Source organism: Meles meles, chromosome 1, assembly GCF_922984935.1.
Source record: "Meles meles chromosome 1, mMelMel3.1 paternal haplotype, whole genome shotgun sequence".
NCBI lineage: Eukaryota > Metazoa > Chordata > Mammalia > Carnivora > Mustelidae > Meles > Meles meles.
This window is the reverse complement of record NC_060066.1, coordinates 197766498-197791936: the sequence shown is the minus strand read 5'-3', so window position 1 is coordinate 197791936 and position 25439 is coordinate 197766498. Positions and strand designations below refer to the sequence as shown.

The following is a 25439-nucleotide window of genomic DNA, read 5'->3' as shown; positions in this document are numbered from 1 at the left end:
AGAGCCGGCCTGCCACCCTCCACACACCCCAGCCAGGACAGGCCTAAACCCGCTACGGAGGAAAACAAGCACCGTCAGCTAGAACCCTGCTCTGCCTTGTCTTTTAACTAAGAGGTTGTGCCAAGGCCTAGCAAAGGGGGCTGACCCCACATGACGAGCATATCCCTACCCCAGGCCTCTGGAGGGAGCTAGGGAATCAGGAGACCTTGTTTGGGTCCTGGCTGTACCCCAACCTCGCTGTGCCTCCCTGCAAATCACCTAGCCTGTCAGGGCCTGTATGAGCATCTATAAAATAAAGGGTCTGGACCTGGTCTGAAGGTCCTCTCCAGTACTGAGACTGTGACCAGGAAGGAGTTAACTGGAGACCAGGCTCCAGATCAGGAAGGCAAGGGTTAATCTGGGGGGGCGGGGGTGGAGGCTTTCTCTCCTTTTCCTGTGGAGAGTGGAGTTTGGCTGCCACCAAAGTTACTTCCAGTCCTTACTGTCCCTCCTGCCCTTGTCTGGTCCTGCCCAGGGACCCCTGCTTCGAGCCTAGCCTCACTGAGGGCACAGAGGTGAGTGCATCCCGAGCCCAGGGCTGGGGTGGGAAGCCACTCGGGGACCCAAGGGCAGGGAGGCTGGCACCAAGCCAGTGACCAAGTGCTTCCCACCCTCCCCCACCCCACTAAGTCCAGATCTGAAGCTGTGGGCAATGTTCAGACCACTAACCACAGGACTGGGAGAAGGTGGGCAAAGGGACGGAGGGCACAAAGATGCCTGCCAGGCTTCTAGGGCGGAACATCTGTGGTCGAGCATCAGGGCCAACCCAGGAGGCAAGGAAGAGACGGTGGATGGCAGACTATTTTAGTCCCTGTGTTTAGGGACTTTTTATAGCCTTGCTGCTCAGGGCTGGGAAGAGGGAAAGGGATGGGAGGATACCCATAAGGTCAGATAAGCACAGTGCCCTCTTGGGACCTTGGAATCGGACCCATTGCCTGGTATAGTTCTTGAGAGCCAGGAGGGAGGTCATTGCCAAGCTCTCCTGGCTTCCTGCATTCACAGTCACCAGTCACCAACTACCTATGGACTGACTTACTAGACACTAGATAGGGGTGTGTGTGTGTGTGTGTGTGCGCGCGCGCACGTGCGCGCGTGCACACACGTGCACACGCATGCGTGCTCACGCTGGGGTTGGGGGTTTGGCAGGGTCTCTGGCCTCCCCCTATCCTGGCAAGTTCTTTTCTTTTGTGGCCTCCTGACTGGAGGTCCCCTCAGCCCCTAGAACTTCTGTGTCCCTTTCAACTGAATGGAGGATTCAGGGAGGAGGGAGCAGGGATGGGAGGGGTTGTGCTGAGCCTTGTGGGTGGCCCATTCTCTTACTGCCAACAGCATCATCAGCTCTTGATTTACAACCCCTCCTGGTCCCCTTCCCCAGTGGCAGAGGGGAGGTGGCGGACAAGGGTCATGAGGTCTCAGGATGAGAAGAGGACAGAGACCCTGAGGGCAGACTGCTGGGAGTGCCAGTTATTGGGGAGAATTTGTGGAAGGAACTTTTTAGTGAGGCAAAGGGCCCAGGTCTAATGGAAAGTGCTTGGGATTATAGCAGCAAGAAAAGAAGCAAAACATGAGAGGGCCATCTGAACTAGTTCTGCACTGCAAGGCTAGAGACCCGGGTTTCAATCCCAGCCCCTACCTCTCAGTAGAGACCTGAGCAAGCCCCTTCCTCTCTACCAGTTTCCTTTTCTGTAAGTGGAAATGCAGAGGTAGGCAAGGTGGTGTTTACAGGTGGGCACTGTGGAATTCCCTTGGCAGGGGTACAGAGGTGGGAGGTGGCTGGGTGACATGACCTGGTCGCCACCTCTCTGTCTCCTTCCCTGTGGCCCAGCTGGGACTGGGCAGGGCAGTTGGCTGTGATTACCGGAGGCTCCTACCCTGTGGTTATATCCCTGACCTCGGGTGCTTGGGGGCGGGAAGGGTGGGCCTTGCTGGAGCCAGCCTGTGGCTGGGGAGCCTTCTTGTCTTGGACTCAAAGCTGCTGGGTTGGGAAGAGGTATTTTTTCCGGTCGAGGCCACTTTCGGGAACTGAGCCGGGACCAGCCCCATTTCCTTTTCCAAGTGTCCCACTTGCTGATGCTTGCTTGGCATGGCTCTATGACCAGATTGGGGCCCTCAAAGGAGCATGTTTCTGGGTGGCCAGGAAGCCCCTGCTCAATGTCTTTGAGGGATTGGGGGGGGGGGTCGCCTGAGCCTCTCTGCCCCTTAAGGATGGTACGGGCTGATTTGGATGGAGGAGGGGTGGCTGGCTGATCCTATTCCCAGGAGAAGTGCAGGGACTCTCTCCCTGACCATTTCTCTTTCCCTGCAGGCACCAGGAGGCCCCAGCCAGTTACTCTTGGCTCCTCAACTAGCTGCCTACTTCCAGTGGCTTATGGGGTACAATCCTGTCCAGCTCCGCTGAGATGATCCTGGCCTCTCCCTCCACCCCATCCAGGGGACGCACCCCCAGCGCGGTGGAGAGGCTGGAGGCCGACAAAGCCAAGTATGTCAAGACCCACCAAGTGATAGCACGACGCCAGGAGCCGGCTCTGCGTGGGGGTCCCGGACCTCTCACCCCGCACCCCTGCAATGAGCTGGGGGCCCCTGCATCGCCCAGGATGCCCGGGCCCGCCCGCCGGAGCAGCGGCAGGCGGCTGCCAAGGCCTGACTCCCTCATCTTCTACCGCCAGAAGCGGGACTGCAAGGCTTCAGTGAACAAAGAGAACGCCAAGGGCCAGGGGCTGGTGCGGCGCCTCTTCCTGGGCGCCCCCCGAGACGCCACCTCGAGCAGTCCGGGCCCAACCGAGCGACCAGCGGCTCCTGGGGTTTGGGCCGCGCCCCAAGATGCCCCGGAAGCGGCAGGAAAGCGGGCGCTGTGCCCCACATGCTCACTACCCCTGTCGGAGAAGGAGCGCTTCTTCAACTACTGCGGCCTGGAGCGCGCGCTGGTGGAGGTGCTGGGCGCTGAGCGCTTCTCTCCGCAGAGCTGGGGCGCCGACGCCAGCTCCCAGCCCGGAACATCGCCGCCGCTAGGCTCTGGGGACGCCAGCGACTGGACGTCCAGCGACAGCGACACTGATCGCCCGGACGGAGCTGGCGGCGGCGGCGGCGGCGGCTCGGAGGCGGCGGGCTCGGCGCGGGACGGGCGCCCCCCAGTGTCGGTGGTGGAGCGCAACGCGCGCGTCATCCAGTGGTTGTACGGCTGCCAGCGCGCCCGCGGCCCCCCGCGTGAGTCCGAGGTGTGATCGCGGCCGCTCGGGAGCGGGCTCCCGGGGAGTCCGGGGTCTGGGGTCCCGGGAGGGCTAAGGGGTGGACGCAGGGCTGGACCCGGGCACCGGCAGGGGCGCCCTGCCTCTGACGCGCCGGGTGCCTTTAGGAAAGCCCTTCCTTCTGCATTCTTGGTTTCCCCCTGTGAACCTTGGGAGGATGGGACCGAATGATTCGGAAGGCCCTTCCCAGAGGAGACGACCGAGGGGGAGGGGGCAGCTACGTGGCCCCTGTGGAGGCCGGATCTGGGGAGAGAAGCCTGAGGTGGGAGATCGGAGAACCTGCTGAATAAAACCAAAACGTTATTTAAAGGAGTCGTGATGTTGGCTTAGAGAGCAGCTATTGAGGAAGGGGGCGGGGCGGGCTTGCGCCGAGTATGGGCCTGGGTTTTTGGAACCCGGGTTCCCGACTCAACTGTGTGACCCTGGGCAAGCACTTAACTTCCCTGAACCACAGCTGCACCCCTCGCTGATCAAAATATTTTTGAAATGTTCATAAAACGCATGGCAAAGTGCCCGGCATATAAGAAGTGTTCAATAAACGACAGCCACTAAAACCACTACTGAATCAGTACTAACTCCATTATGATCATCTCCACCACCGACTCCCGAGGTCGGTCCACATTAGATCTGGGACCCAGGAATAGCATGTTTGGGGAGTTCTGGGGGAGGGGTCTTCTCCAGAAATGTGGGGCTTGCCTGACCGAAAAATCCCCCATTCCTGGAGATTTGCTGCCCTCTTTGGTTACTAGCTATGGATGGGCGGAGACAGGAAAAATCCAGAATTGAGGACAATAAAGAAAAGACCATTCAAACCAGGACTTTGATCATCGGCAGCCTCATACGGGGCCACTGTCTTCCTTTCCCTCAAAGACACACAAGGTCATTTGATTGCCTCCAAGTCCATATCTCCAAGTCTTTGCTTAGGGTCCTCCTTCCTTTGCCTGGGCTACCTTCCCCTTTCTTTCCACTCATCCTTCTAAGATTACATGTATTCATTCTCCCTCTGAAATTCCTGAATTCCCCAGTCGGCCTCATCTCCCAGCTCCCAAGTACAGCCTTATTTTTGTGTCTCAACTTGTCACCTTTTGTGGGACCCGCTGGTCAGTGAGTCTCTGACCTTCCCCCAGTGCAGGGACAGTGCACATAGGGGGGCCACAGGCAACGTTTGTCAAATTAAAAGAGGCTGAACAAGGCGATGGGGGGCTGTCCTCTGGGGTTCCCCAGTTTCCTGGAAAGTTGTATCCTAAATCCGACACCAGGGCCGTCTCGTCATGTTCTCCCTGTACATTTGTGGGGGAAGGGAGTGAGGGCGCTTTGAGCTGGACCCTGCCTTGAGGTTGCCCACCCAAAAGCAGTCATCCCCGCCGTCTGGACAAAGGCACGCGGTCACACGGGGTGTCGGGTCAGGGTTTATATGGGAGTGGGGGAAGAAAGGAGGGGGTGTCCAGCTGGGCCGGCCGACTAGTCGCCCTTGGACGCAGCCTTCACCCTCATCTCGGCCAGTTTGTGGGTGAGAAAGCCCCACTTGAAGCCGGCCACGTTGTCGGCCTCCGCCGGCTCGGGGCGCTCAGCAGCCTCCTCTGCGGCTTCGTCCCCGGCTTCGGGATCTGGCTCCGGGTTGGGTTCGGCGCCGCGCAGTATGGACGCCGCTGCCGCCTGCTGCTGCTGCCACTTGCTGGCGAACGCGTCCCAGAATCCCGGCCCGCGCGGCTCCGCCTCCGTCGTGGTCCCTGCGTGCGAGGGGGACCGCGCCGCCAGCGGGCTGCGGGATTAGGACGGGTGTCACCCGCCGAGAGGCCCGAAGAGAGGACGAAGAGGGGAGACAAGGTGCAGGCGCCAGCAGTGGGACAGGAGGAGCCAGAGGGAGGTCAGGTGACGTGGGTGGGGCGGGAGACTGGCGGTCCGCCGACCGCTCAGAGGCACAGGAAAGGCTGCTGGGGTGGGATAGTGTCAGGGGATTAGGTGAGGGGTCTGGGAAGAGGGGACTGAGACCACGACTCCTGGGGAAAAAGTCGGGGTCAGGCGTTTAAGAAAGACGGGGAGAAGAGTACAGCCAGAGGAGGGAAGAAAGCCTGAGCCGCGGAGTCTGGAAATCGTCTGGATCCCGGACGAGGGGGCGGGGCCCGGCTACGGTTGGGGCGGGGTCAGGCTCTGGGAGAAGGGGTCCGGGAAACCAGGGTTGCAGCCCTGGGGAAAGAGGCGGCGCGGGGGTGAGGTTCTGGGATGGAGGAAAAAGGCGACTAGGAAAATGAGGACACACTGGAGAGAAGGACAGGTGGAGCGACCCAAGGAAATGAGAAATGCCTAGATGAGGGCTTAGTGGGGAGGAGGACTGGAGAGGTGGCAAGGAGTGTGGGGGGAAGGGCAGTCAAGGAGCGATGCTGAGTCTTGAGGTGGGAGCCTCAGATCTGAGGAGGAGTCCTTGGAGCTCTGGGAAGGACAGGGGATGAGCGCCAGGAGGGAGAAAGGGACTCCTGGGGAGGGAGAGATGGGTGGGTCGGGGGACCCCCAGGGGAGAAAGGAATAGGGGAGTGTCAAAGAAAGGGGGTGTGACTGGGCTGGAGGAAAGGGCAGAGAGGGAGTGTGTGCCAGAATGGAGCTAGGAGAAAGGAGTTCCCCGGGGTCCTACCAGTAACCCCCAGCATCAAATCCCTTCTAAGTCAGTGGTTCCTAACTAAACTAGTGCCCCTCAGGTCCTCCCGAGCAAGCTGCAAATACAGATCCCAGGCCTCAGCCCGCACCTGCCAAATCAGAAGCTTTGAAGGAGGGTCTGGCACAAACTCCCTAGGAAGAAGAGGGTTTAGACCAGCACTGGGAACCACTGGTCTGGACCACCCTCTGTTCTGAACACCTAAACGTTCTCTCTTCTGTTCCTCAATTGTAGGGAGAGGACGGCCCCTCCACCGTGTGGATGGGGAGGAGAGAGAGCATAAAGTACCTTTCTAGCACCTCAATTCCAACAGCCCTTAAAGTCCTCCTGAGATCTGACCTAAACTCCAGATATGTCGACTTGGCCTCTTTCCTGATGAGAGAAACGGAAACAGCCAGGAGCTGGCCCTCCCTCTCCCTACCTGGTCAGAAAGATAGACAAATAGATCAGAAAGAAAGGACATGGGGACGTCAGGCCCAGCCCAGCCCCCACCAACACGCACGTACTGGTCCGCACAGGGCTCCGGAGGCAGCAGCTTGTCCTCATCTTCTTTGTTAAACAGAGACGACATTGTCAGCCAACCTTTCACCCCAACCCCCTGAACCTGGGAGGAAGGGGCTGGGAGTCAGGGAGGGGGTCACAGCAGCCTCTGCCTGGTGCCCCGGGGCTGGGGTGAAGAAGGGAGAACTCACCCGGCGGGCCAACTGTGACATGGAATGGAAAGCCTCTTCTGCGGGTTCTGCGGGCTGAGATTCCGCTAACGCTGGGTTCCCTCTCTGGGACACAAGACCCCCTCCCAGCATGAGAGAGGCCCCAGAGGAATGAGACCTCCCTCCCTGACTGCTAGCCTGGTATGCACACTCCCGGCACCCCAAACCCTCCCACCTAAACACCCATCTCATCCACTCACACAGCCCATAAATCCAGACAGGTGGCCCTCTACATAAAGCCACGAGTCCCATACCTTACCTGGAGAGTAGACCTCCGCAGACAATCTTGAACACACACCTGCTCACCCACAGACACATCCACACGCACCCAGAAAAGTGCAGACAAAGGCATGCACGCCAGTGCAGACACACCTGTATGTGAGCAACCCCGCCCGGCTATACCTCTTCCCTTGTGCTACCTCATTCCCTAGAGGGATGCACCTCTACAAGAACAAGTCCTCGGCTACCCCACTCACACCTGTACCCCATTCACACCTGTACCCCATTCACACCTGTACCCCATTCATACCTGTACCCCATTCACACCTGTACACTTACACCAATGCAGAGGGCTGCCCGGAGGTCCACGCACAGCTCCCTCTACCTCTCCACCCCTCCAGAGACACCAAGGTCCAGACGTACACACAGGACAAACATAACACCTGCCAGTGCCTGCACAGAGGGTCTCCGGAAGAGACTTATGCCCCAAATCCACACACCCAAAAATCCCTATCTCCAGTTCATGTCCACCCGTACAACTTCATGGACATTCTGCACGGACGCCAGTCCTCATACCAACCCACAGCTACTTCTACACAAGCCCAGCCTAGGACACCCACCTGTCTAGACAGATGCTTCTTCACACTCACACACACACACACACACCCTTACAGAAATAGTTCCTGCCCCTGCGACAGACACGTGTTTGCACAACTGCCATATATCACAGTGTCTGGATGGAAGACTGTTCTCAGTTTCAGAGCTTTTTTGATCTTTAATGTCAGGACAAAGATGGTCCAAGTCAGACTCTGACCTGATGCTGCAATGGCAACTCTACATCAAGCGCCACTTTCCTTACTTCCAGTCCCATAGGGCTCACTTCCTCTCAAGGCAAGCCATCTGCATCCCGCTGAGCCCTGCCCACTAGAAAGTCGTATCAAGCCCCATGTACCCCCCCGGTGGTTACTGCCCACTGGTGCTGGAAGGATCTCTTCCATGCGGTAACCCTTGAGATCTTTGGAGACAATGACAATTCTTCTGGTGGTCCCCAAATCTTCTCCCTCGGTTTTCTTAAATACCCTGGCTTTCCACACCATGCCATTCGTCATCCCTGAATGTGCTGCTGGCTTCTGCACAAATGTGCCCTTCCCTCAGAGCCTGTCCCTTGCCCTTCCTTGTACATTTCACACCTGCTGCCCCTCTGCCATGACCCATCCAGTAAGCATGGATCATACCCACCTCCTCTGCCAGGTCCTCCTCAGGTTCCCCACTTAGGGTCTGTAACACTTTGGACTTGTAGGTTTTCCAGAAGGCCTGGTTCATGGCTGTAGGGGAGACACACCTGACACCCCAGTTCAGGAAGGCAGTGACTCGGTGGTCACCCAGTGGGTCTGGCTCCAGGAACTTGGTGAGGCCAGGAGCCTGTCCCAGGGATCAGGTGACTTCATTAAAGATGCACCAGTCTCCCCATCTGGCACAGTGTCCAGCAGGTGAATCTGATCCAGAGGAGTCTGGGGTAGGGATGGGACTGAGCTGGCTTCTGTGGCTTCAGTCCCTGGTCTTGACCCATATTGGCCAAGAATAATGAAGACATCTCCATGGAGGCCTCCTTCCTGGCCCTAGGGGTACTTGAATTTGAATTTGATCTCTCGGAATGGCTCCAGGAAAAATCTGTTTTCATTCACAAAGTCCATTTATAAAGTCTTTGGGCCCAAGACCCACTCTGGTGCCCCTGTGGCTGTAGTCACACCAGTTGTGCCCTAAGCAGGGCCTGCCCTAGATCCCTACTCAGCTGTGAACTGGATTGAGGAGGTCCTCAGGCCCCCCAGTTGGCTCCCTGGGCTTACATTTCATTGCTTTATCTGGGCTGGAAACTGATTCCCTTCCCCAGGGATGCACGTGCACGTCTACCTGTTTCCTGGCAACAGGTTCCAAAGAGCTGGAGTCCCTGAATTATTGCTGAGCTCCTCTGGTCAGCCAGGAAGCCACCAGGCTCCGATGAATGGGGAAAGGCTCTCTGGCCCTCTCCGCATTCTGAGCACACAACTCCTCGGCTGTATCTGCCTTTGCTGCCAGCCCATGCCTGGGAATCCAGGCCTCCGAGAAAGGGGGCAATCCTTCTGTGTCCTTCTGTGTGCACTTCCTCTTCCTGTGAGAGGAGCTGACCCCCCCATTCAGTCTGAGGGCATGCCTGCGCACTGTCCTCCCCCAGGAGGAACACTCCTTGCTCACGGATCTGGCTGGGGCGGATGAAGGATGGAGATCCAAGGGAATAAGTGCGGAACGGTGAGAAGTGGTGAGGGCTTTGTCAGGAACTGGAGGTATCTCAGGAATCCTTGTGGGGGCCAGGATAGCAAACGTACTCACTCTTACTCATTAATTCATTTATTCACATCACGGACATTTTTCAGCGCCTTCCAGAGATGCGCGAAGCATTTTCCCTCTCCCGACTGACCGCAGAGTCTAAGATCTGGGAACAAGCAAGGGGTGATAGTGCCCGGGTATGACGCAGAGATACGCTGGGCCAGGCAGGACGGGAGGGCAGGGATCGGAATCCCCCGGGGACACGCACCACCCAGCCGCTCCCTAGCAATAGCCTCGCCGGGGGCGGATGAAGCCGCTTCTGGGCCCCGCCCCGCGCTCCGTCACTGACGTCGACGGCCGCGTGGGGGCGCTCAAGACTCCAACTGCGCAGTGACGTCATCTGAGGCGGTCTGGAGCAGCCGGCTCTGCCCCCGGGCGTCACGTAACGTCATCCCACAGTCCGGAAGCTCCCACACGTGTGCGCCCGGCCCGTCTCTGGGCGTCCTGGCCCCTCTGTCACCGGCCATGGGTCGCTCCCGCCGGACGGGTGCGCACCGAGCCCACTCCCTGGCCCGCCAGATGAAGGCGAAGCGGCGGCGGCCGGACCTGGATGAGATTCACCGCGAGCTGCGGCCCCAGGTTCCCGCACGGTCTCGGCCAGACCCGGGCCCTGAGCCTGACCCCGACCTGCCAGGGGGCGGCCTGCATCGCTGTCTGGCCTGCGCGTGAGTCCCGCCCCGGCCTGGCCTGGGGAGGAGAAGGGTAGGCGGGGCGGGACGGGGGCGTGAGGTCCGGGCCCCGGGACTCTCGTGGGACCCGTGGGTCTCCTGGTTTCCCATCCCTTCAGGTTCGCTGCCAAGTGTCAGGAATAGCTAGGTTCAGGGAGACAGGCGTACCTGAGAGGCCTCACCTCACTCTTCTTACCCACCTCCCATCCCTACAGGAGATACTTCATCGATTCCGCCACCCTGAAGACCCACTTCCGATCCAAAGACCACAAGAAAAGGTATGAAGGGGTAAGGAGAGGACTGATGAACGTCTGGGCAGACAGGGCTTGCGTCTGGTCAGCTCCCAACTCTCATTCTTCTTTCTCCCAGGCTAAAGCAGCTGAGCGTGGAGCCCTACAGTCAGGAAGAGGCCGAAAGGGCAGCGGGAATGGGCTCTTACATGACCCCCCAGCGGCTGGCAGTGCCCACGGAAGTATCCACTGAGGTCCCTGAGATGGACACAAATCCCTGACATCACCTGAGGATGCAAGTCACGGGAGCTGCCCATGGACAGCGGGGCAAGGGCTAGGCTGCGAGAGACTGTGCCAACCTCTTTTGGCCCTGGGCTTGGGGAGTGGATGGCCTCACCTCCAATAAAAGAACTGGTTAGAGAAGATTTGCCTCTGACTCTAACCTCCAGGCCACTCCCCCCAGCTCCTGCCCTGGGTGGAGGGGCGGGTGTTTCTGCTACTTTTGTTTACAGGGCCTAGGGTGTCTGTTCCCTACTTGGTCCAGCCTTGGAACCTACAGCCTTGTCTTCCCTCGGGGGTCCTGCATCTGAGCTGGAGACCCAAAGTGGAACCCAGGTCAGTGAAGGGGAGAGGAAGGATCAGATTTATGCTGCCCTGCTCCCATGAGAGCAGGGACTGGCGCATAGAAAAGAAATGGGCTCCCGAGATTGCAGCCCCCGCTGAGTCACCTCCCCCAGGACCCAGGTAAGGGGCCGCCTACTTGATCCTCAGGCCTGTGGCGGCCGCCGCTGCCCCACCATCTTCCAGACAGCATAGCAGGAGCCACCCAGTCCCAGGACAGCCAGCAGTGTAGCCACAACCCCAGCCAGCGGACTTCGGGGCTCTGCTTTCAGCTCCCCAGCTATCTGCATCTGGAGATACACAGAGGCTCCATCTGAGGGGTGGGTCAGTTGAGACTTCCGGGAAGGTAGAGGGTGGGAAGGAGCGGAGAAGGTACGGCTGGGTGAAGGAGATACGTATGCCATTGCTGCCCCAGGGAGATTCCATCCCAATCCCTCTCGCTTCACTGCCCATCTGGGCCCTGGCTGCTCAGGCGGCAGGAAACGTGACAGCCTGCTGTTGGGGGTGTCAGTGCAGCTATGGTAGCGGAAAAGCGGGGGGTCGGTGGCCGAAGCCATCAGCGAGAGGTACTTACCTGTAGTACCCGGAAGTAGCCGGGGGTCAGGCGTCGGAATCTCATGGTGGATGCCACTGGTCTCCCTGGCGGCCTGTGAGGTGGAAGCGGGAATGAGGAGTAGCGGTGTTGGTGATACCCAGGAGCGGAAATCAGGGCATAGAGGTTTCTGACTTCCTATATGCGTGAGAGCCATGCCTCAGAGGATGCTCACCAGTGTTTGCTCTCCCAGGTCTGGCAGGGGGCGGGGCAGCTGAACCTTTAAATCTGTCCCTTCCCCCTCCTGCCCATCCTGCCAGCCTCAGGAACAGCTGTCAAGAGAGATCAGCATCAGGCCTGAGCAGCACCTCCCCCACTTGCCAGGGAGGCCAGGCTGGGTAGGCAGGAGAGGCCTTGCCTGGCAGCGCCCAGGAGTCTTAGACCTGGACCAGGTACTGGGAGGGTCTCCCCAGCCCTGGTTCCGGCTCTTTCCCTACCCCTCGGATGGTTGGATGTCACCAGTCAGTCCTCAGCAAAGGAGGAGCAGAGTGCCTTATTAACTTCCTATCCTCCCAAACATTGGTAGGCCTTTTCACTTGGTTTCTGTTGGATCAATGGCCCCTACCTTGGGGAAAGGCACATACCACTTCTTTCTCCAAGATGAAGTTCCTACAGGGACTTTCCTATTCTTGGCTTGGGGACAGTAATAAAAGGAGATCAGTATATACTGATTAAAAAGCTGTCCACGGCATGCTAAAAACCAGTGGCCAACCGTGTCAGGCAGTATTCTAAGCAGTGCACGTATATTATTTTATTTGGTATTGACTATCTCCTAAAATGAAAAAAATAGCATGCGGCGTATCTGCCTATGTAGAGAATGGAAACTTTGACAGTGGTCCCCACTTGGGAATGGAAGAGAGAGAGAATGCCCTACTGTTAACCTTTGAATGTTTTACAGCAAATGTGTAGAAGTAACTCTTACAAACTCATAAAACTACTACCATTTACTCTACCCTTACCTGCGGAGCCCTACCAGGTGCACAAAATAAAGGCAAGGTTGTGGATGTGAGGCCCCCAGGCCTTTCAGGGGAGCAATTGAGTATGAGCGGTGAGTTCCTGTCTGTTTCTCCCCTGCAGGATTGCGTGTTCAGGGAGGGCAGGGGCTGGCTGGCTCAGAGAAGGTGTTTGACGAAATCAGGATGGTGGAGACCAGGTCTGTGTTTATTGGGATTCCCCAGAGTGCCACAGGAAGGCTGTTGAAGGAAGAGGTGAAAGTGTGAAAGGGGGGTGCAGCATGGAGGAGTGATGGAGGGACACGTGCTACGCAGGGTGTAAGGAGGCATCAGGCAAAGGAGGAAGCCAGGGGTGAGGGCTGTGTTGCACATTTGGAGCCACCTGGGTCACCAGTGAGGGAGCAAGGCCTGCAGGGACCTGCGGGGACCTTGAAAGATACAGACAACAGTCTGCATTCATGTTTGATGCCCCATGTGAAGGTGGGAAGGGGTCAGCAGAGCTGGCCAAGGTCCAGGGACCTGGATTTGTATGTGAAATTTTTCAGTGATGACAACTGAAACACACCATAAGAGCCAAACATAGGCCAAGTGCAGAATTTGGATTTTAGGGCAAGATCATGACAGGCTTTGAAGGCATTGGGGCACTGGTAGGGATTCCAGAGTGACACAGTCCGAGGGCCAAGCCCCTCTCCACAAAATCAAAGCAATAATAACTCATGTGTATCCTATGTGACAGATATCAAAGTACTTTGAGCAAATCTTCACTGTGCTAAGGTGTAGATGTCCGTGTTTTAGATGGGGAGAAACCGGTTCAGAGAGGTATTGAGGTTAGTCTCAGTCACACAGCAGATGGAACTGATTCTGTCTGATTACGAAGTCGGGGGAGTCTCCTGGCATGGGATGATGATGATGATGATGATGGTGAGGATGGTGACAGTTCTAAACAGTATGTTTCAGACTTGTCCTAAGAGAAGGGGTCTTAACTGGGATTCAGAATTCAGGGGCCCCATAAATTTGGATGGGAAAAATGTTACATTTTTCGCTAACCTATAACCAAAATTTACCACTTCCTTCTATATGGATTAACATATCAGTAGTATCTGTGTCTTTGTCACGTATTGAAATCACAGATACTTTCATATCAAAATACAGTTGTTCAACAGTCTCAACATTATATATGCTCATGACTGTTTCAAAATCGTGATAGTTATTAGCCCACTACTAAATCACACTCTTTCAGACACTCCTGCTACATAGCCACTGTTGATTGGGCAGCTGTGGCCTAGCAGAGGATCCGTGACCAAATGGTGGATCTACACGTTCTCGCACTGGTGACCCAGGCTTTCCCACTACGCTCTTGCATTCCCTGTGTTTAGTTGTTAACTGATAAATGCGTACAAAAAGGTGAATCAAAGGCCACCCCACAGCGGAGTGTTCTTCTAGGTGAACAACAGACTGATATCGTTAGAAAAGGAAAATTTAAGAGTCTTATTTAATGCTAATAAACACATTACTATATCATAAATTTTGGGTGTGATTTTTTTTAAGATTTTTTTTTAAGATTTTATTTATTTATTTGACAGAGATTACAAGTAGGCAGAGAGGCAGGCAGAGAGAGAGAGGGGGAAGCAGGCTCCCCACTGAGCAGAGAGCCCAACTCTGGGCTCAATCCCAGGACCCTGAGCCAAAGACAGAGGCCTTAACCCACTGAGCCACCTAGACACCCCTAAGATTTTATTTTTTTAAGTAATTTCTACACCCAACGAACATGGGGCTCGAACTCACAACCCTGAGATGAAGAGTTGTACACTGTATTGACTGAGCCAGCCAAGCACCCCAGTCATAAATTTGTGTCTTGTTTTAAGATTGCATATATTTGCCAGAGAGAGGGAGAGCACAAACAGGGGAGCAGCAGGCAGAGGGAGAAGCAGGCTCCCCACTGAGTAAGGAGCCTGATGTGGGATTGGATTCCAGGACCCTGGGATCACGACCTGAGTGAAAGGCAGACGCTTGACTGACTGAGCCACCCAGGTGTCCTATAAATTTGTGTTTTAAATATATTTTGATTATAATTCTCTTCCTTGTAAACTTCAGCAATTTTTAAATGCTTCCAAAAACACTATTCTGAGAAAGGGTCCGTAGCTTTCATTAGTGTACCAGAAAGGTCTGTGTGCCAAAAAAGCGGGGAACTAAAAGCCCCTATTCCTGGGTGGCTCAGTGGGTTAAAGCCTCTGCCTTCAGCTCGGGCCATGGTCCCAGGGTCCTGGGATCGAGCCCCAGGTCGGTCTCTGCTCGGCAGGGAGCCTGCTTCCTTCTCTCTCTCTCTCTCTCTCTCTCTCTGCCTGCTTGTGATCTCTGTCTGTCAAATAAATAAAATCTTAAAAAAAAAAAGAAACCCTATTCCGAAAAGTTTTAGAGCTGGTAACGCAGGTACTATGCACAGCAGCCCATTTGGCAGACAAACTGAGGCTCGGCAGCTAAGAAGCTGCGGAGCTGAAATTTGTAGTCAGAGCTCTGGCTCCCTAACCTCTGTGCTTTTCTGCGGCACTCCCTGCTCACCTTTCTTTTTCTTTTCTTTCTTTTTTTTCTTTTTTGAGAAGCCTAAAGGTCAAAGTGCAGTTTGGGGCGGGATCCTCGGGTCTCACAGCAGGGACACCGCCTCGGGTCGGGCCGCGGAGCAGCCAGAGGACGCCTGGAGGGCGGGGTAGGAGGCGGGCCAGCGGCGGGCCAATGGCGGTCGCAGCGCCTCACCTGGCGGTCCAAGTTGGGCCCAGGTGTGCCGGTGGCTCCGCCCCGTACCCGGCCCGGGTCCCTCCCCAGGCCGGACTCCGGAGCGGAAATTCCTGCGCGGGCTGGACCCGGCTGGAGCAGATCCCAGCGGGTGGTCTCGGCTATGGAGCCAGTGGCGACCTGGACCCCCGCGAAGGTGGCATCTTGGCTGAGAGGTGGGCCTGGGCAGAATCGGGCTTGAAGGGAGCTGAGAGGGGAGAGGGAAAGGAAAAAAGGACGAGTCAGGTCTGTCGGTTAGTCAACAAGTCATGAATAGACCGTCTGCCAGCTACCCGGTACTGTGCTAGGCAGGATCGGCGGCATGACCCCGGGGGCCCCGAGAACTCAGAAGGGGTCTCCCGGCGCCCCAACAACGCCGGTGGCGGTCAGGGTGGCGGCGGGGAGGCGGAGGTTGTGTCAGGAAAACAGAGAGGCGGCCCCAGCGCGCCCCCGCCCACTTAATCTCCTTTATCTTCCCTCGGCCCCAGGGCTCAGTGGGCTGTTCTTAAACCCATTTTTCAGAAGCGGAAACTGACGCACTGAGCCAGGAAGTGATTTCCTTGGGCTTTGGAATAGGCCCGGTCCTCCTGTCTTTTCCTTTCTCCCCACCTTGAGGTTCCCAGTGAGAGAAACAGAAGGCCCAGCCAGACCGAAGGGGTTGGCACAGCCCCATCCTGGGGGCCTCCAGGGGGGACGTGCTGGCCAGCGTCAGTGAGCCCTGATGGGTGGGAAATGGCACAGACTGCAGTTAGGAGAGAGGAGGGGAGGGGAGTCCTGACAGCCTTCCTGGGAGGGAAGCTGGCAATGCAGTGGAGGGGAATGGAGGACGCTGCTGGCAGGCTCAGGGCTCAGGGCGACCAGCCCTTGAAAAGCAGGGATTCAGGCCTGGAGTCAGACTCCCAGGCCCAGCTCCAGGCCCCTCCCCTCGGCTCATCAGCTCTGCGACCAGAGGTCTCAGTTTCTCCATCCATAAGATGAGACAGTCTGCAACGATCTCATGAGGTAGACAAAATGAGACAATCATAGCAGGAGCCTAGCCTGTGTGGCTCAGTGTAGGAGCTTTGGGGAGGAAGGCAGCGCAGCAGGGTCACTGCACAGGGCAGAGGGACTATACAGGGGCTGTAGCCCTGGAGTCACAGGTGTGGGCACTCGCAGTCCAGTGTTCTTAATGTCACCCGGGGAATGAAGGAGAAACATTAATGACACTCACACACCCTGGTGATGGAGCCTGACTTGGAATGGAAGGAATTCCTTTAAAGGGTGAGCAAGCTACTTACTTTTTTCTTTTAAGATTTTATTTATTTGACAGAGATCACAAGTAGGCAGAGAGGCAGGCAGAGAGAGGAAGGGAAGCAGGTTCCTTGCTGAGCAGAGAGCCCGATGCAGGGCTCCATCCCAGGACCCTGGGATCATGACCTGAGCCGAAGGCAGCGGCTTTAACCCACTGAGCCACCCAGGCGCCCCGCTACTTACTCTTTGTATCAGTTTGCCCACCTGTAAAGTGGGGATGACAGTAGTCATTACCTTCTACACTCAGTGAGCACCAAATGTGTTAACATGTAGAACGCCCTTGAAATTTTGCCTAGCCCCTGATAAGCTTTTAATAGATATTATTCCTATTTTTGGTCTGCCTTGTCTACCCTGTGCCAGGCATGGATGGGCTAGAGTTCAAGATGAACAGTTATTTATGGCCCAGAACTTGAGGGGCAGTGGGAGCAGGAGAGCCCCGGACCCACCCTGGGAAGTTAGGGAAGGCTTCCTGGAGGGAGTTATATTAAAAAGGCAGGTAAAGGAGCTAGAACCACCCAGGCTGAAGAAATAGCACATACGAAGACCCTGAGGCAAAAGAGCATTCCAGGAGCCCCAGGGAGTTCATGCTCTGGATCTAAAGTATTGAGTTTGAGGGGCTGTGCCAGGGGGTGAGACTGGAGAGGCAGGTGGCGGCCTGCTCATACAAGGCCTTGTAGGTCAGGGGAAAGAGTCTGCTGATGATACGATGGCGGATGTCACAAGCGTGATCCAGGGAATGGGCCAAGCGCTTGACATGCATCCTGTCATTTGGTACCACTGGATCAGAAAATAGGTGTTTATATTACTGCCATTTCCCAGCTGAGGCACAGAGCAGTTACGTTACTCTCTCAGTAGTCTCGTCTGTGAAATGGGCAGAACCCAGCCTGAGTCCCAGGATTGTGGTTAGGAACAGGAGGGAGGGAAAGGGGCTTTGTGGGAGTGAAGAAGTGGCCTGAGAGGCCACGGCAGCCCTGTCCTCCCTCCAGGCCTCGATGACTCCCTGCAGGATTACTGCTTTGAGGACTGGGAGCTGCCCGGGAAGTACCTGCTCCAGCTCTGTCCCCGCAGCCTGGAGGCCCTGACTGTGTGGCCTCTTGGCCACCAGGAGCTCATCTTAGAAGGGGTGGAACAGCTCCGGGCCCTGGTGAGTGAATGAATGGTGGCCACGCTGGCCGTGAATGGGGGGCTGGCCGCTGCCAGGAGATAACCTGCCTTTTTTCTGGCCCAGAGCTCTGGGTTACAGACGGAGAACCTTCAGAGCCTGACAGAGGGGTTGCTCCAGAGGACCTATGCTTTCCAGAGCTTAGTCCAGGGCCACCTGGAAGGCTGTGCCAAGCCCCCTGCTGATGTCCTCAGTGCAGCCGTGGAGCTGGTGCATGAGGCCCGTACCCTCCTTTTCTGGCTCAACAGGTACCTAAAACCCTACTGGAGAGGGGACCCTTCTCATCCTTGTCCTCCTCCGCAGCCTAGGAGAGAATAGAGCCAGGCTGTTGTTCAGATGTTGTGGAGACGGGCAAAGAGGTTATTTGGTCCGTGCAGGGGCACTGGGGCCCCTGGGTTCCCATCCACCCCCCAGCTTGTAATCATAACTGTCCCGACACTGCATGGAGAGCTTCTCCACTCCCCTCGGCCGCTGCTGCTGGTCCCACAGATTCCAGCTCAAATGTCACTCCTCTGGGAAGCCTTTCTGTTGTAGGTTCTCAGAGCTCCCTACATCTCACAGCTCCTGGAGTTATATCATTATTGATGGAATCATGTGTGTAAGGTCTCTCTCCCCCTAGTGCTTGGAATAGGGCCAGGCACATCCTAGGTGCTTGACAGATGTGTCCTGTGCTAAGCTCTGTCGATGTGTTAGTTCGCTCCTTTACCCCAAGCAAAACCCGTCAGAGCAGATAGCCCCCTGACCCCCACCTCCCGTGTGGCAGGTGAGTAGTTGGTTCCATGACGGACTGGTCATCACAGCGCCCTAACCACTGCCCTTACCATCTTTCCCCCTGCCAGGTACCTCTTCTCCCACTTAAATGACTTCTCGGCCTGCCAGAAGATTGGGGAGTTGTGCGGGGAGCTGGGCGAGGCGTTGCAGGAGGTAGGAGAACCAAGGGCCAGGCTTGGCCCAGGCAAGTAACAGACCAAGTCAGGCTAGAGCTTTTTATAACCTGTGAATCAGCACAGGATCGCATGTGGGGGTTGGGAAGAGACAGGGGCAGGAAGAAAGGAGGCCTGGCCACGGGGTAGGGGGCGATGGGGGCGGGGGTCTTTTAGCTGGCAGGGGCGGCTCAGAAAGTTTGACTCCGGGGATGGGGGTAGAGTGGGGGAGGGTATGCATGGTGATTTCTGGGGCTTGGCATCAGCAGAGAGAGACCCCGGAGCCAAAGCTCTGAGGCCTTGTCATTCTGGGAGGAGACCAGCATTCAGGTCACAGGGAGGGACCACAGGGAAGCCCACCCTGCCCTCGGGGGAGGGGGGGGAAAAGGCAGTGCCCCTGCCTCAGGGAAGGCTGTTGCCCTCTCTGCTTCCAGGACAGTCCCGCGGCTGAGAGGGAGAGCAAAGTCCTGAGGATTGTGAGTGTGGCTTCTGTTGAGCAGGGGGTTGGGGTGGCTGTGGGATGGGACTCAGGCTCAGCCTCCCATGCCCCCTCCCCCAGTGCAGCCACGTGGCCGGGATCTGCCACCACATCCTGCGCTGCAGCCCCCAGGAGCTGCTGGAGCAGAGGGCCCTGCTGGAGCGCGTGCAGCTGGACGACCCTTTGGTGAGCGCTGACCTCTCGGCAGCCTTGTCTGGGCCCTGAAATCTGGTTCTAGGAGCCCCCAGAATGCTGTACTGTTATGGCTGGAAGCCCTCTTCTGTGCAGCTGATAAAGGCCCAGAGGACTTAACTGGGGTCTTAGGTCATTAAGTATTTTCTCCAGTCCTGGGGGGCATTAGCTGGTGTGGTCTCAGGGGACACATTCCAGCCCTAGGACACAGATGTGGCAGGTTAGGGGACTGGGGAAAGGACACAGACTTTACTTTGTTGCTTTAATCTTCAACTGGTTGAAAACACCAGAGCTCCCAGCCCTGTCCCTGTCCTGCCCCAGCCCTGCTGATCCCTTCCGGAGGGCTGCTGAGGATCTGAGACCTCATTAGTCAGCAAGCCCAGCCTCCTCCTGGCCCTTCTTAGAGGAGGAGGCAGGGGCCCAGAGAGAAGTGACAGGCCCAAAGTCACACAGCAAGTTGGGCAGCACCTACCTGGGGCCAGCTGTCCCCCCAGTTCTACCCACTGAAGAATCCTGGCCCCCCCAGCACTCAGTGACTACAGCCTCTGCTTGGGCAGGGCCTGGAAATCCATACCACCGGTAACTGCCTGCACTTCGTGTCCCGCGTGGGCCCCCAGGTGAGAATCCTACGCCCTTCTCAGCTGCCCGCCCGAAGGCCCTACCCTCCAGTTGAGCCTGCTTCAGGCCTGTGGAGAGCGAACCCCATGAGCCCCACCCCACATACCAGGTCGCTGCCGACTCCCGGCTGCAGATCCTGCCCGGAGACGAGATTGTCCAGGTCAATGAGCAGGTGGTGGTGAGTGAGGAGGAGAGGGATGTGGCTGTTCGGGGCGGGGGGACGGGGTTGGGGGGCAGTGAAGGGGCTGCTGAGAAAACCCAGGGCGGGTGGGGGTTGGGGGGGGACTCATGCAGACCCTTGTGGATACCAGGCTTGTGGGAGCTGCTGTCTGTGAGATGAGCCAGAGTGGCCTTGGCAGGGCCAAGGTGAAGGGCCTGGTGGAGGCCTCCTGGAGGAGGAGTGGCAGGAGGCTGAGGGCGAGGTTGAGGGCCGTTGGCTTACTCTGGAGCCTTCTGGGCCGCTGCCTCAGCCCAGGGTCCCTGCCCTGCCCCCTGCCCTGTCCAGGTGGGCTGGCCCCATAAGAACGTGCTGAGGGAGCTGCTGCGGGAGCCAGCCGGGGTCAGCTTGGTGCTGAAGAAGGTCCCCGTGCCAAAGACCCCTCCTCAGGTACCAGTCCCCCAGGCCTGCTCCCGTCCCGCTTTCAGACCCCTGTCAGCAGCTCCGTCACCATTTCTGGTTGTTCCCCAGACCCCTCCTCAGACCCCGGGCTCCGCACCATTGTCAAGTCCTCTGCCGGCTTTCACCCCACTGTCTCCCAGGTAACAGGCTCTGCCGCTGGTCTGGGTCTGGGTCTGGGCTGGGGTGCCACGGGCTCGCTCACCTCATCTCCCCTTGCTCTCCCCAGGGCCCCATCCGAAGACGTCTTTGCCTTTGAACTGACTTCAGACCCAAGTCCTGCACCCAGCCCTACCTGGACAGGTAGTTGCAAAGTCCCAGCAGGTGGCAGATGTCCCCGCAAGTCTTGTGGGATGCCTGGCTCTGACCCTGCTCCCTCCCACCGACTCTGAGATCCAGGCTGGGCTCATGGACCCTCCTCTCTCTCCTCTTTCCCGACAGACTCTACCTCCCTTGACCCTGAGTCCCGGCCCGTTCCCTCTGCACCCGTAGTCACACACCCAGCAGAGGTAGCGGAGACTCAGGAAGCCCCAGAACAGCCTGACACGGTAAGGGGAGAGCTCCGCAAGGAGGGGTGTGTGGCTCTGGGCCCAGACCCTTCTCTAACCACTTAGGGCCTTTTCAGAGTCCTGTTTCTGGTCGGAAGAAATCAAAAGGTAAGAGACGTACTTGACTGGCTGAGGGTCCCCTGACAGGAGCTCTTCGAAGTCTTTCCAGTGTTTGGCAAGACGCAACTCCCCACCCCCACCCATTGCACACACAGCCTCTCCTCAGCAGCCTGGGCCTCTCACCAGCTCTGTGACTTTGGGCTGTGGGCTCCTCCTCTGATCTTCATTTCCTTGTCTCTCCAACGGGAAGAGTCAGCCCTACCTCAGGGAGATACCCTTAACACTTCAAGCACAGTGCGGGTTCTGAAAGATCAGCTGGGAATGCTGGTGTGGGGAGTGGGGGAGGGAGTTGGGGGTGTCCGGGGTGCCTTGCCAGCCCCTGATCACCCGGGCCGGGCCATGCTCCTGCAGGCGTGGCGACACGGCTGAGTCGCCGGCGGGTATCATGCCGGGAGCTGGGCCAGCCAGACTGCGACGGCTGGCTTCTGCTGCGCAAGGTGCCCGGTGGCTTCATGGGCCCGCGCTGGCGCCGCTGCTGGTTTGTGCTCAAGAGACACACGCTCTACTGGTACCGCCAGCCACAGGTGAGCCCCCCGCCCCATGCACAGGTCAGTGGGGGAGTCAGAGCCACGGTCCTTGTCCTTATTCCTCCAGCCCCTCCGTCTGTGGTCACAGGCAGGCCACAGACCCCCCCCTCCAAGCCCTATCTGTAAAATGAGAGCGCTCTTTGGAGAGAAACGAACAGATGCATGTGTGAAAGCAGGCTGAGAAAGGCATCATGGGCAGCGTAGAGAGTCCTGTTCACTCTGCCCGCCTTTCTTTCCTCTTCTGTTCCTCCGTCTGTCCCGTTTATTCACTCTGTGAGCATTCCGGTGCCTGCTGTGTCCCCCACTCTGGGCCGCATACTAGAGACATAAGGCAGACGGGGACAGTCCCTGCTACTCTGGGCTGGCAGTGGGGGGGATACAGGCACACCCAAGGACAGTTCGGGGAATGCATGCTCTGATGGGAAAAAGCTCAGGGATGGATAGGAGCCCAGCAGCGGTGGCCAGTCCAGCCTCAAGTGCTGAGAAGGCCCCCTGGGAAATCAATGCCTGGGGGTCATTCAGATGGAAAGGAAAAAATAAACCAGGAAGGGAGCAGAGCGTTTGCAAAGCTCATCTAATAACAGAACAAATGCATAAGCAGTCTTCTCCCTTGTGACTGTTTTCCTGGCTGCCTTTGGCTCCCCTTTCTTGGCTTAAGAGCCCCGCCTTGGTTGCATCCCCTGCTCCCACCCCAGATTCCTGCCCTGAGCTCTAGGCACTGGGAGATTGTGGTTGGAGCGCCCAGGAACCACACTCTGCCCTCCCTGCCCACCCCCCCCCAGACTTACTGGGCCTCCAGGGTAATGGGACTGCAGGCTGACCCTCCCTCTGTGATTTCCCCCCAGGATGAGAAGGCTGAAGGCCTCATCAATGTTTCCAACTACAGTCTGGAAAGTGGACAGGATCAGAAGAAAAAATAGTTAAGTCCCAGAGTGTGACACAGGGGGGCCTGGGGCGAGAAAGGGAGAGAGGAGGCGGCGGCAGTGGGGGGCAGCAGGTAGCTGGGATTCCTGGGGCAGCCTCATGGGTTCTGGATGGGCACCACCAGGCTGAGTGTGGCCCCGCATGCGCCCTGGCAGTGTTTTCCAGCTCACGCATGACGTGTACAAACCCTTCATTTTTGCTGCTGATACCCTGGAGGACCTGAGTATGTGAGTGTCACCTGCCCCTTACACCCCCACTCCCACATGAGGGCTTTCGAGCCTGGCTCAGGAACATGGATCCCGAGCCCCACCGTCTGATAGTGGCTGGTCAGAGCACTCACTTCTCCAAGCCTCGGTTTCCTCGTCTATAAAATGGGTTAATAAGAGTTCCTACCTCTCAGAGGTACTCTGCAGATGAAGTTAGAAGATGATACAGGTGAGGGACACCGGGGTGGTTCAGTGGGTTAAAGCCTCTGCCTTCAGCTCGGGTCATGATCCCAGGGTCCTGGGATTGAGCCCCGCATCAGGCTCTCTGCTCAGCAGGGAGCCTGCTTCCTCCTCTCTCTGCCTGCCTCTCTGCCTACTTGTGATCTCCGTCTGTCAAATAAATAAAATCTTAAAAAAAAAAAAAAAAAGGTGATGATACAGGTGAAAATCCCCTGGCATATGGTAGATGAAAACTCCAAGACCCGTTTCTTCCCCCTACCCCCCAACAGGTGGGTACGCCATCTCATTACCTGCATTTCCAAGTATCAGTCTCCAGGCCAGGCCTCCCTGCCCCGAGAGGAAGGTGGGTATCTCACAGGGGTGGGTCCCACCAGGTCTCAGATGAGCCTCTCTTTCCTAGAATGGGGGCTGGAAACTCCAGTACTCTAGCCTGCTCCCTGGCCTCCCCAAACCCTGTGAAGCTAAGTGGGCTCCCTCTCTGCTCCTGTTCCCCCTAGACTGCTACAGTGAGACAGAAGCCGAAGACCCTGACGATGAGGCTGGGTCCCGCTCAGCCTCGGTGAGTAGGAGACTTGTGGGGAGGGGAAAGCAGACCACAGGGCTCAGAATGATACCCACCTCTCCATATACCCTGCCCACAGCCCAGCCCAGCTCAAGTGTGGAGTCCGCTCCATGGAGACACGTCACCTGCAGCCACCCCCACCCAGGGCAGCCCACGGACTTCCTTTGGCCCGCCATCAGGTGTTGCGTTGGGGTTCGGAGCTGAGCTGGAGGGTGGAGGAAGCTGGGATGGGCACATCCTCATCTGCTTCTGCCTCCCATAGACAGCAGTGAAGGTGCCCTGGAGGGAATGGTACAGGGACTGAGGCAGGGGGGCGTGTCCCTCCTGGGCCAGCTGCAGCCCTTCACTCACGAACAGTGGCGGAGCTCTTTCATGAGGCGCAACCGAGACCCCCAGCTCAATGAGCGAGTGCACCGCGTGCGTGCGCTACAGAGCACGCTCAAGGTCAGCTGGAGGACACTGGGCATGGGGAGGGACTGGGCTCTGGGCTTTCTGTTCTGGTTCCTGGCCCTGAGTGCTGGGCTCAGCTGTGGACTGGGCCACGTTCTAGGTTCCCGGAGCCAGCCTCTCAATGTGAGGTTCGGGGCTAGGCCGAGCCAGGTGCTGGGTTCTAAACCTGGACTCCAGAGTGAGCTCTGGACTTGGGCTCTGGCCCCTCTCCCTACGTGATCATGGCCCCTTAGCCCCCCACTCTCTTCACAGGCAAAGCTGCAGGAGCTGCAGGCCTTGGAGGAAGTGCTCGGTGACCCGGAGCTGACAGGAGAGAAGTTCCGACAGTGGAAGGAGCAGAACCAAGAGCTCTACTCAGAGGGCCTGGGAGGCTGGGGAGTGGTGCAGTCTGAGGGCCCCTCCCAAGTCCCGAGCTCTGACTCCAGAGAACAGTCTACCCACCCCCTGCCCTCTGACTCCGAGGAGCAGTCCCATCTCTGTCCCCTGACCCCAGAGAGCAACCTCCGACCTCCTGACCTCTGACCCTGGTCCATACCCTGGCTCCTGACCTCTGGGCCTTGAGGACCACCTTAGCCCCCAAATCCTGACATGTCCAGGACAGAGCATCCCCAGCTTCTGTTCAGGGCTGGAAGAAGTGCTAGTCCGTGTGTCACCCTCAGAGGCCCCCCCTTTGCCCACGTGTCCACCATTTCTGCTCCTGTCTCCCTTGGAGTGGGTCAAAGTGAAGTGCACCCCATGCCATCCTCTCTCTTGCCAATGAAGGAGTGGCAGCTGGGCTGAAATTCTCTCCCCCTTCATCCTCCCACCTGTGGGGGCACAAACCTGTCCCCCTCCATCTCTTGCCCTTCTCCCTTCCCCAAACCAGTCTTGTATAGGTGCTCATTTTACACAAACACTTCAACAAAATAAAATCAGTTTATCTAAAATGAATCTACATGTGCCTTTGACTTCATATTAGAAAGCTGAATCTGCTCCCGGAGGGAACTAGGATGGAAAGTATCAGGAGGGTATGCGTGTAACTAGTCTTGGTAACTAGTTAGTCTTGGTAACTAGTAGTTGGTTGGGAACTAACTTGGTAACTAGATCATCTTGGCAACTAGGCCACCATGTATGAAGACCAGCAGCCTGGGCCCTGTAGCTGAAGTCTGTGCCTGTCAAGATGCTGTGTTGCTGATCCATGACGAGTGAACGCTTCCACATAAGAATCTTTTCCAAGCACTTCGGAGACCAGGGTTGCTCTCCTGCCCCATCCTCAGTGGAGGCATGAACAGCAACAGACGGGCCTTTTACTCTAGATGGAGACACACACTTTGCATGGAAGGACAGGGTGAGCAGCCCTGGGGACTGGGGTCATGGATGGCATAGCTGGTGGGCGGGGGTACAGGTTGAGGTCAGCTGGGAGAAGGGCCTCTGGGCCAGGGCCAAACCTCTCTTCTCTCCTCCCAGTCTCACCTCCAGCTCCTGGACCTGAAGAAGAAGGGACAAGCCCCTACGTCTCCATCCAGGCTGCACAAGAGACCTGA

The 25439-nt window shown here is 57.3% G+C and overlaps 4 protein-coding genes across 7 annotated transcripts; 3 read left to right on the top strand and 1 right to left on the bottom strand.

The window, feature by feature from the left end:
• Positions 1–471: 471 nt before the first annotated feature.
• FAM110D (family with sequence similarity 110 member D) lies at positions 472–3587 on the top strand. 2 transcript variants are annotated; one of them, XM_046015555.1, is made up of 2 exons: positions 472–554; positions 2345–3587. In XM_046015555.1, exon 2 carries the CDS (start codon positions 2439–2441, stop codon positions 3258–3260), a length of 822 nt encoding a protein of 273 aa, XP_045871511.1. In that variant the 5' UTR covers positions 472–554; positions 2345–2438; the 3' UTR covers positions 3261–3587. The 2 variants fall into 2 exon arrangements, with proteins under 2 accessions (XP_045871511.1, XP_045871521.1); XM_046015565.1 differs by lacking the exon at positions 472–554 and adding an exon at positions 2162–2247.
• Positions 3588–4745: 1158 nt separating this feature from the next.
• Positions 4746–8355, bottom strand: C1H1orf232 (chromosome 1 C1orf232 homolog). Its single transcript, XM_046021983.1, has 4 exons — positions 8103–8355; positions 6627–6710; positions 6441–6538; positions 4746–5046 (listed from the first exon to the last, which is right to left on the bottom strand). Exons 1-4 carry the CDS (start codon positions 8184–8186, stop codon positions 4746–4748), a joined length of 567 nt encoding a protein of 188 aa, XP_045877939.1. The 5' UTR covers positions 8187–8355.
• Positions 8356–9597: 1242 nt separating this feature from the next.
• On the top strand, positions 9598–10548 carry ZNF593 (zinc finger protein 593). The gene is made up of 3 exons (XM_046021996.1): positions 9598–9892; positions 10111–10173; positions 10265–10548. The coding sequence occupies exons 1-3, from the start codon at positions 9693–9695 to the stop codon at positions 10404–10406; spliced, it is 405 nt and encodes a 134-aa protein (XP_045877952.1). The 5' UTR covers positions 9598–9692; the 3' UTR covers positions 10407–10548.
• Positions 10549–15125: 4577 nt separating this feature from the next.
• Positions 15126–24822, top strand: CNKSR1 (connector enhancer of kinase suppressor of Ras 1). Of its 3 annotated transcripts, none has more exons than XM_046021952.1 (21): positions 15126–15236; positions 17337–17494; positions 17579–17760; positions 18352–18436; positions 18870–18911; positions 18995–19099; positions 19663–19722; positions 19833–19901; positions 20229–20330; positions 20412–20482; positions 20569–20642; positions 20781–20887; positions 20965–20995; positions 21359–21531; positions 22380–22453; positions 22614–22685; positions 23174–23247; positions 23402–23463; positions 23546–23645; positions 23729–23910; positions 24169–24822. In XM_046021952.1, exons 1-21 carry the CDS (start codon positions 15185–15187, stop codon positions 24436–24438), a joined length of 2145 nt encoding a protein of 714 aa, XP_045877908.1. In that variant the 5' UTR covers positions 15126–15184; the 3' UTR covers positions 24439–24822. The 3 variants fall into 3 exon arrangements, with proteins under 3 accessions (XP_045877908.1, XP_045877926.1, XP_045877918.1); XM_046021962.1 differs by lacking the exon at positions 15126–15236 and adding an exon at positions 15264–16320; XM_046021970.1 differs by lacking the exon at positions 24169–24822 and having other exon boundaries at positions 23733–23903.
• The last annotated feature ends 617 nt before the right edge of the window (positions 24823–25439 follow it).

Coding starts and splice junctions, on each gene's coding strand:
- FAM110D (XM_046015555.1), top strand. CDS start 2,439: ATGATCCTGGCCTCTCCCTCCACCCCATCCAGGGGACGCACCCCCAGC.
- C1H1orf232 (XM_046021983.1), bottom strand. CDS start 8,186: ATGAACCAGGCCTTCTGGAAAACCTACAAGTCCAAAGTGTTACAGACC. Junction 6,539..6,626: donor TGTCACAGTTGGCCCGCCGG/GTGAGTTCTCCC, acceptor CCTTCCTCCCAG/GTTCAGGGGGTTGGGGTGAA. Junction 5,047..6,440: donor CCGGAGCCCTGTGCGGACCA/GTACGTGCGTGT, acceptor CTAATCCCGCAG/CCCGCTGGCGGCGCGGTCCC.
- ZNF593 (XM_046021996.1), top strand. CDS start 9,693: ATGGGTCGCTCCCGCCGGACGGGTGCGCACCGAGCCCACTCCCTGGCC. Junction 9,893..10,110: donor CATCGCTGTCTGGCCTGCGC/GTGAGTCCCGCC, acceptor CCATCCCTACAG/GAGATACTTCATCGATTCCG. Junction 10,174..10,264: donor TCCAAAGACCACAAGAAAAG/GTATGAAGGGGT, acceptor TCTTTCTCCCAG/GCTAAAGCAGCTGAGCGTGG.
- CNKSR1 (XM_046021952.1), top strand. CDS start 15,185: ATGGAGCCAGTGGCGACCTGGACCCCCGCGAAGGTGGCATCTTGGCTG. Junction 18,437..18,869: donor TGGGCGAGGCGTTGCAGGAG/GTAGGAGAACCA, acceptor CTCTGCTTCCAG/GACAGTCCCGCGGCTGAGAG. Junction 19,723..19,832: donor TGTCCCGCGTGGGCCCCCAG/GTGAGAATCCTA, acceptor CCCACATACCAG/GTCGCTGCCGACTCCCGGCT.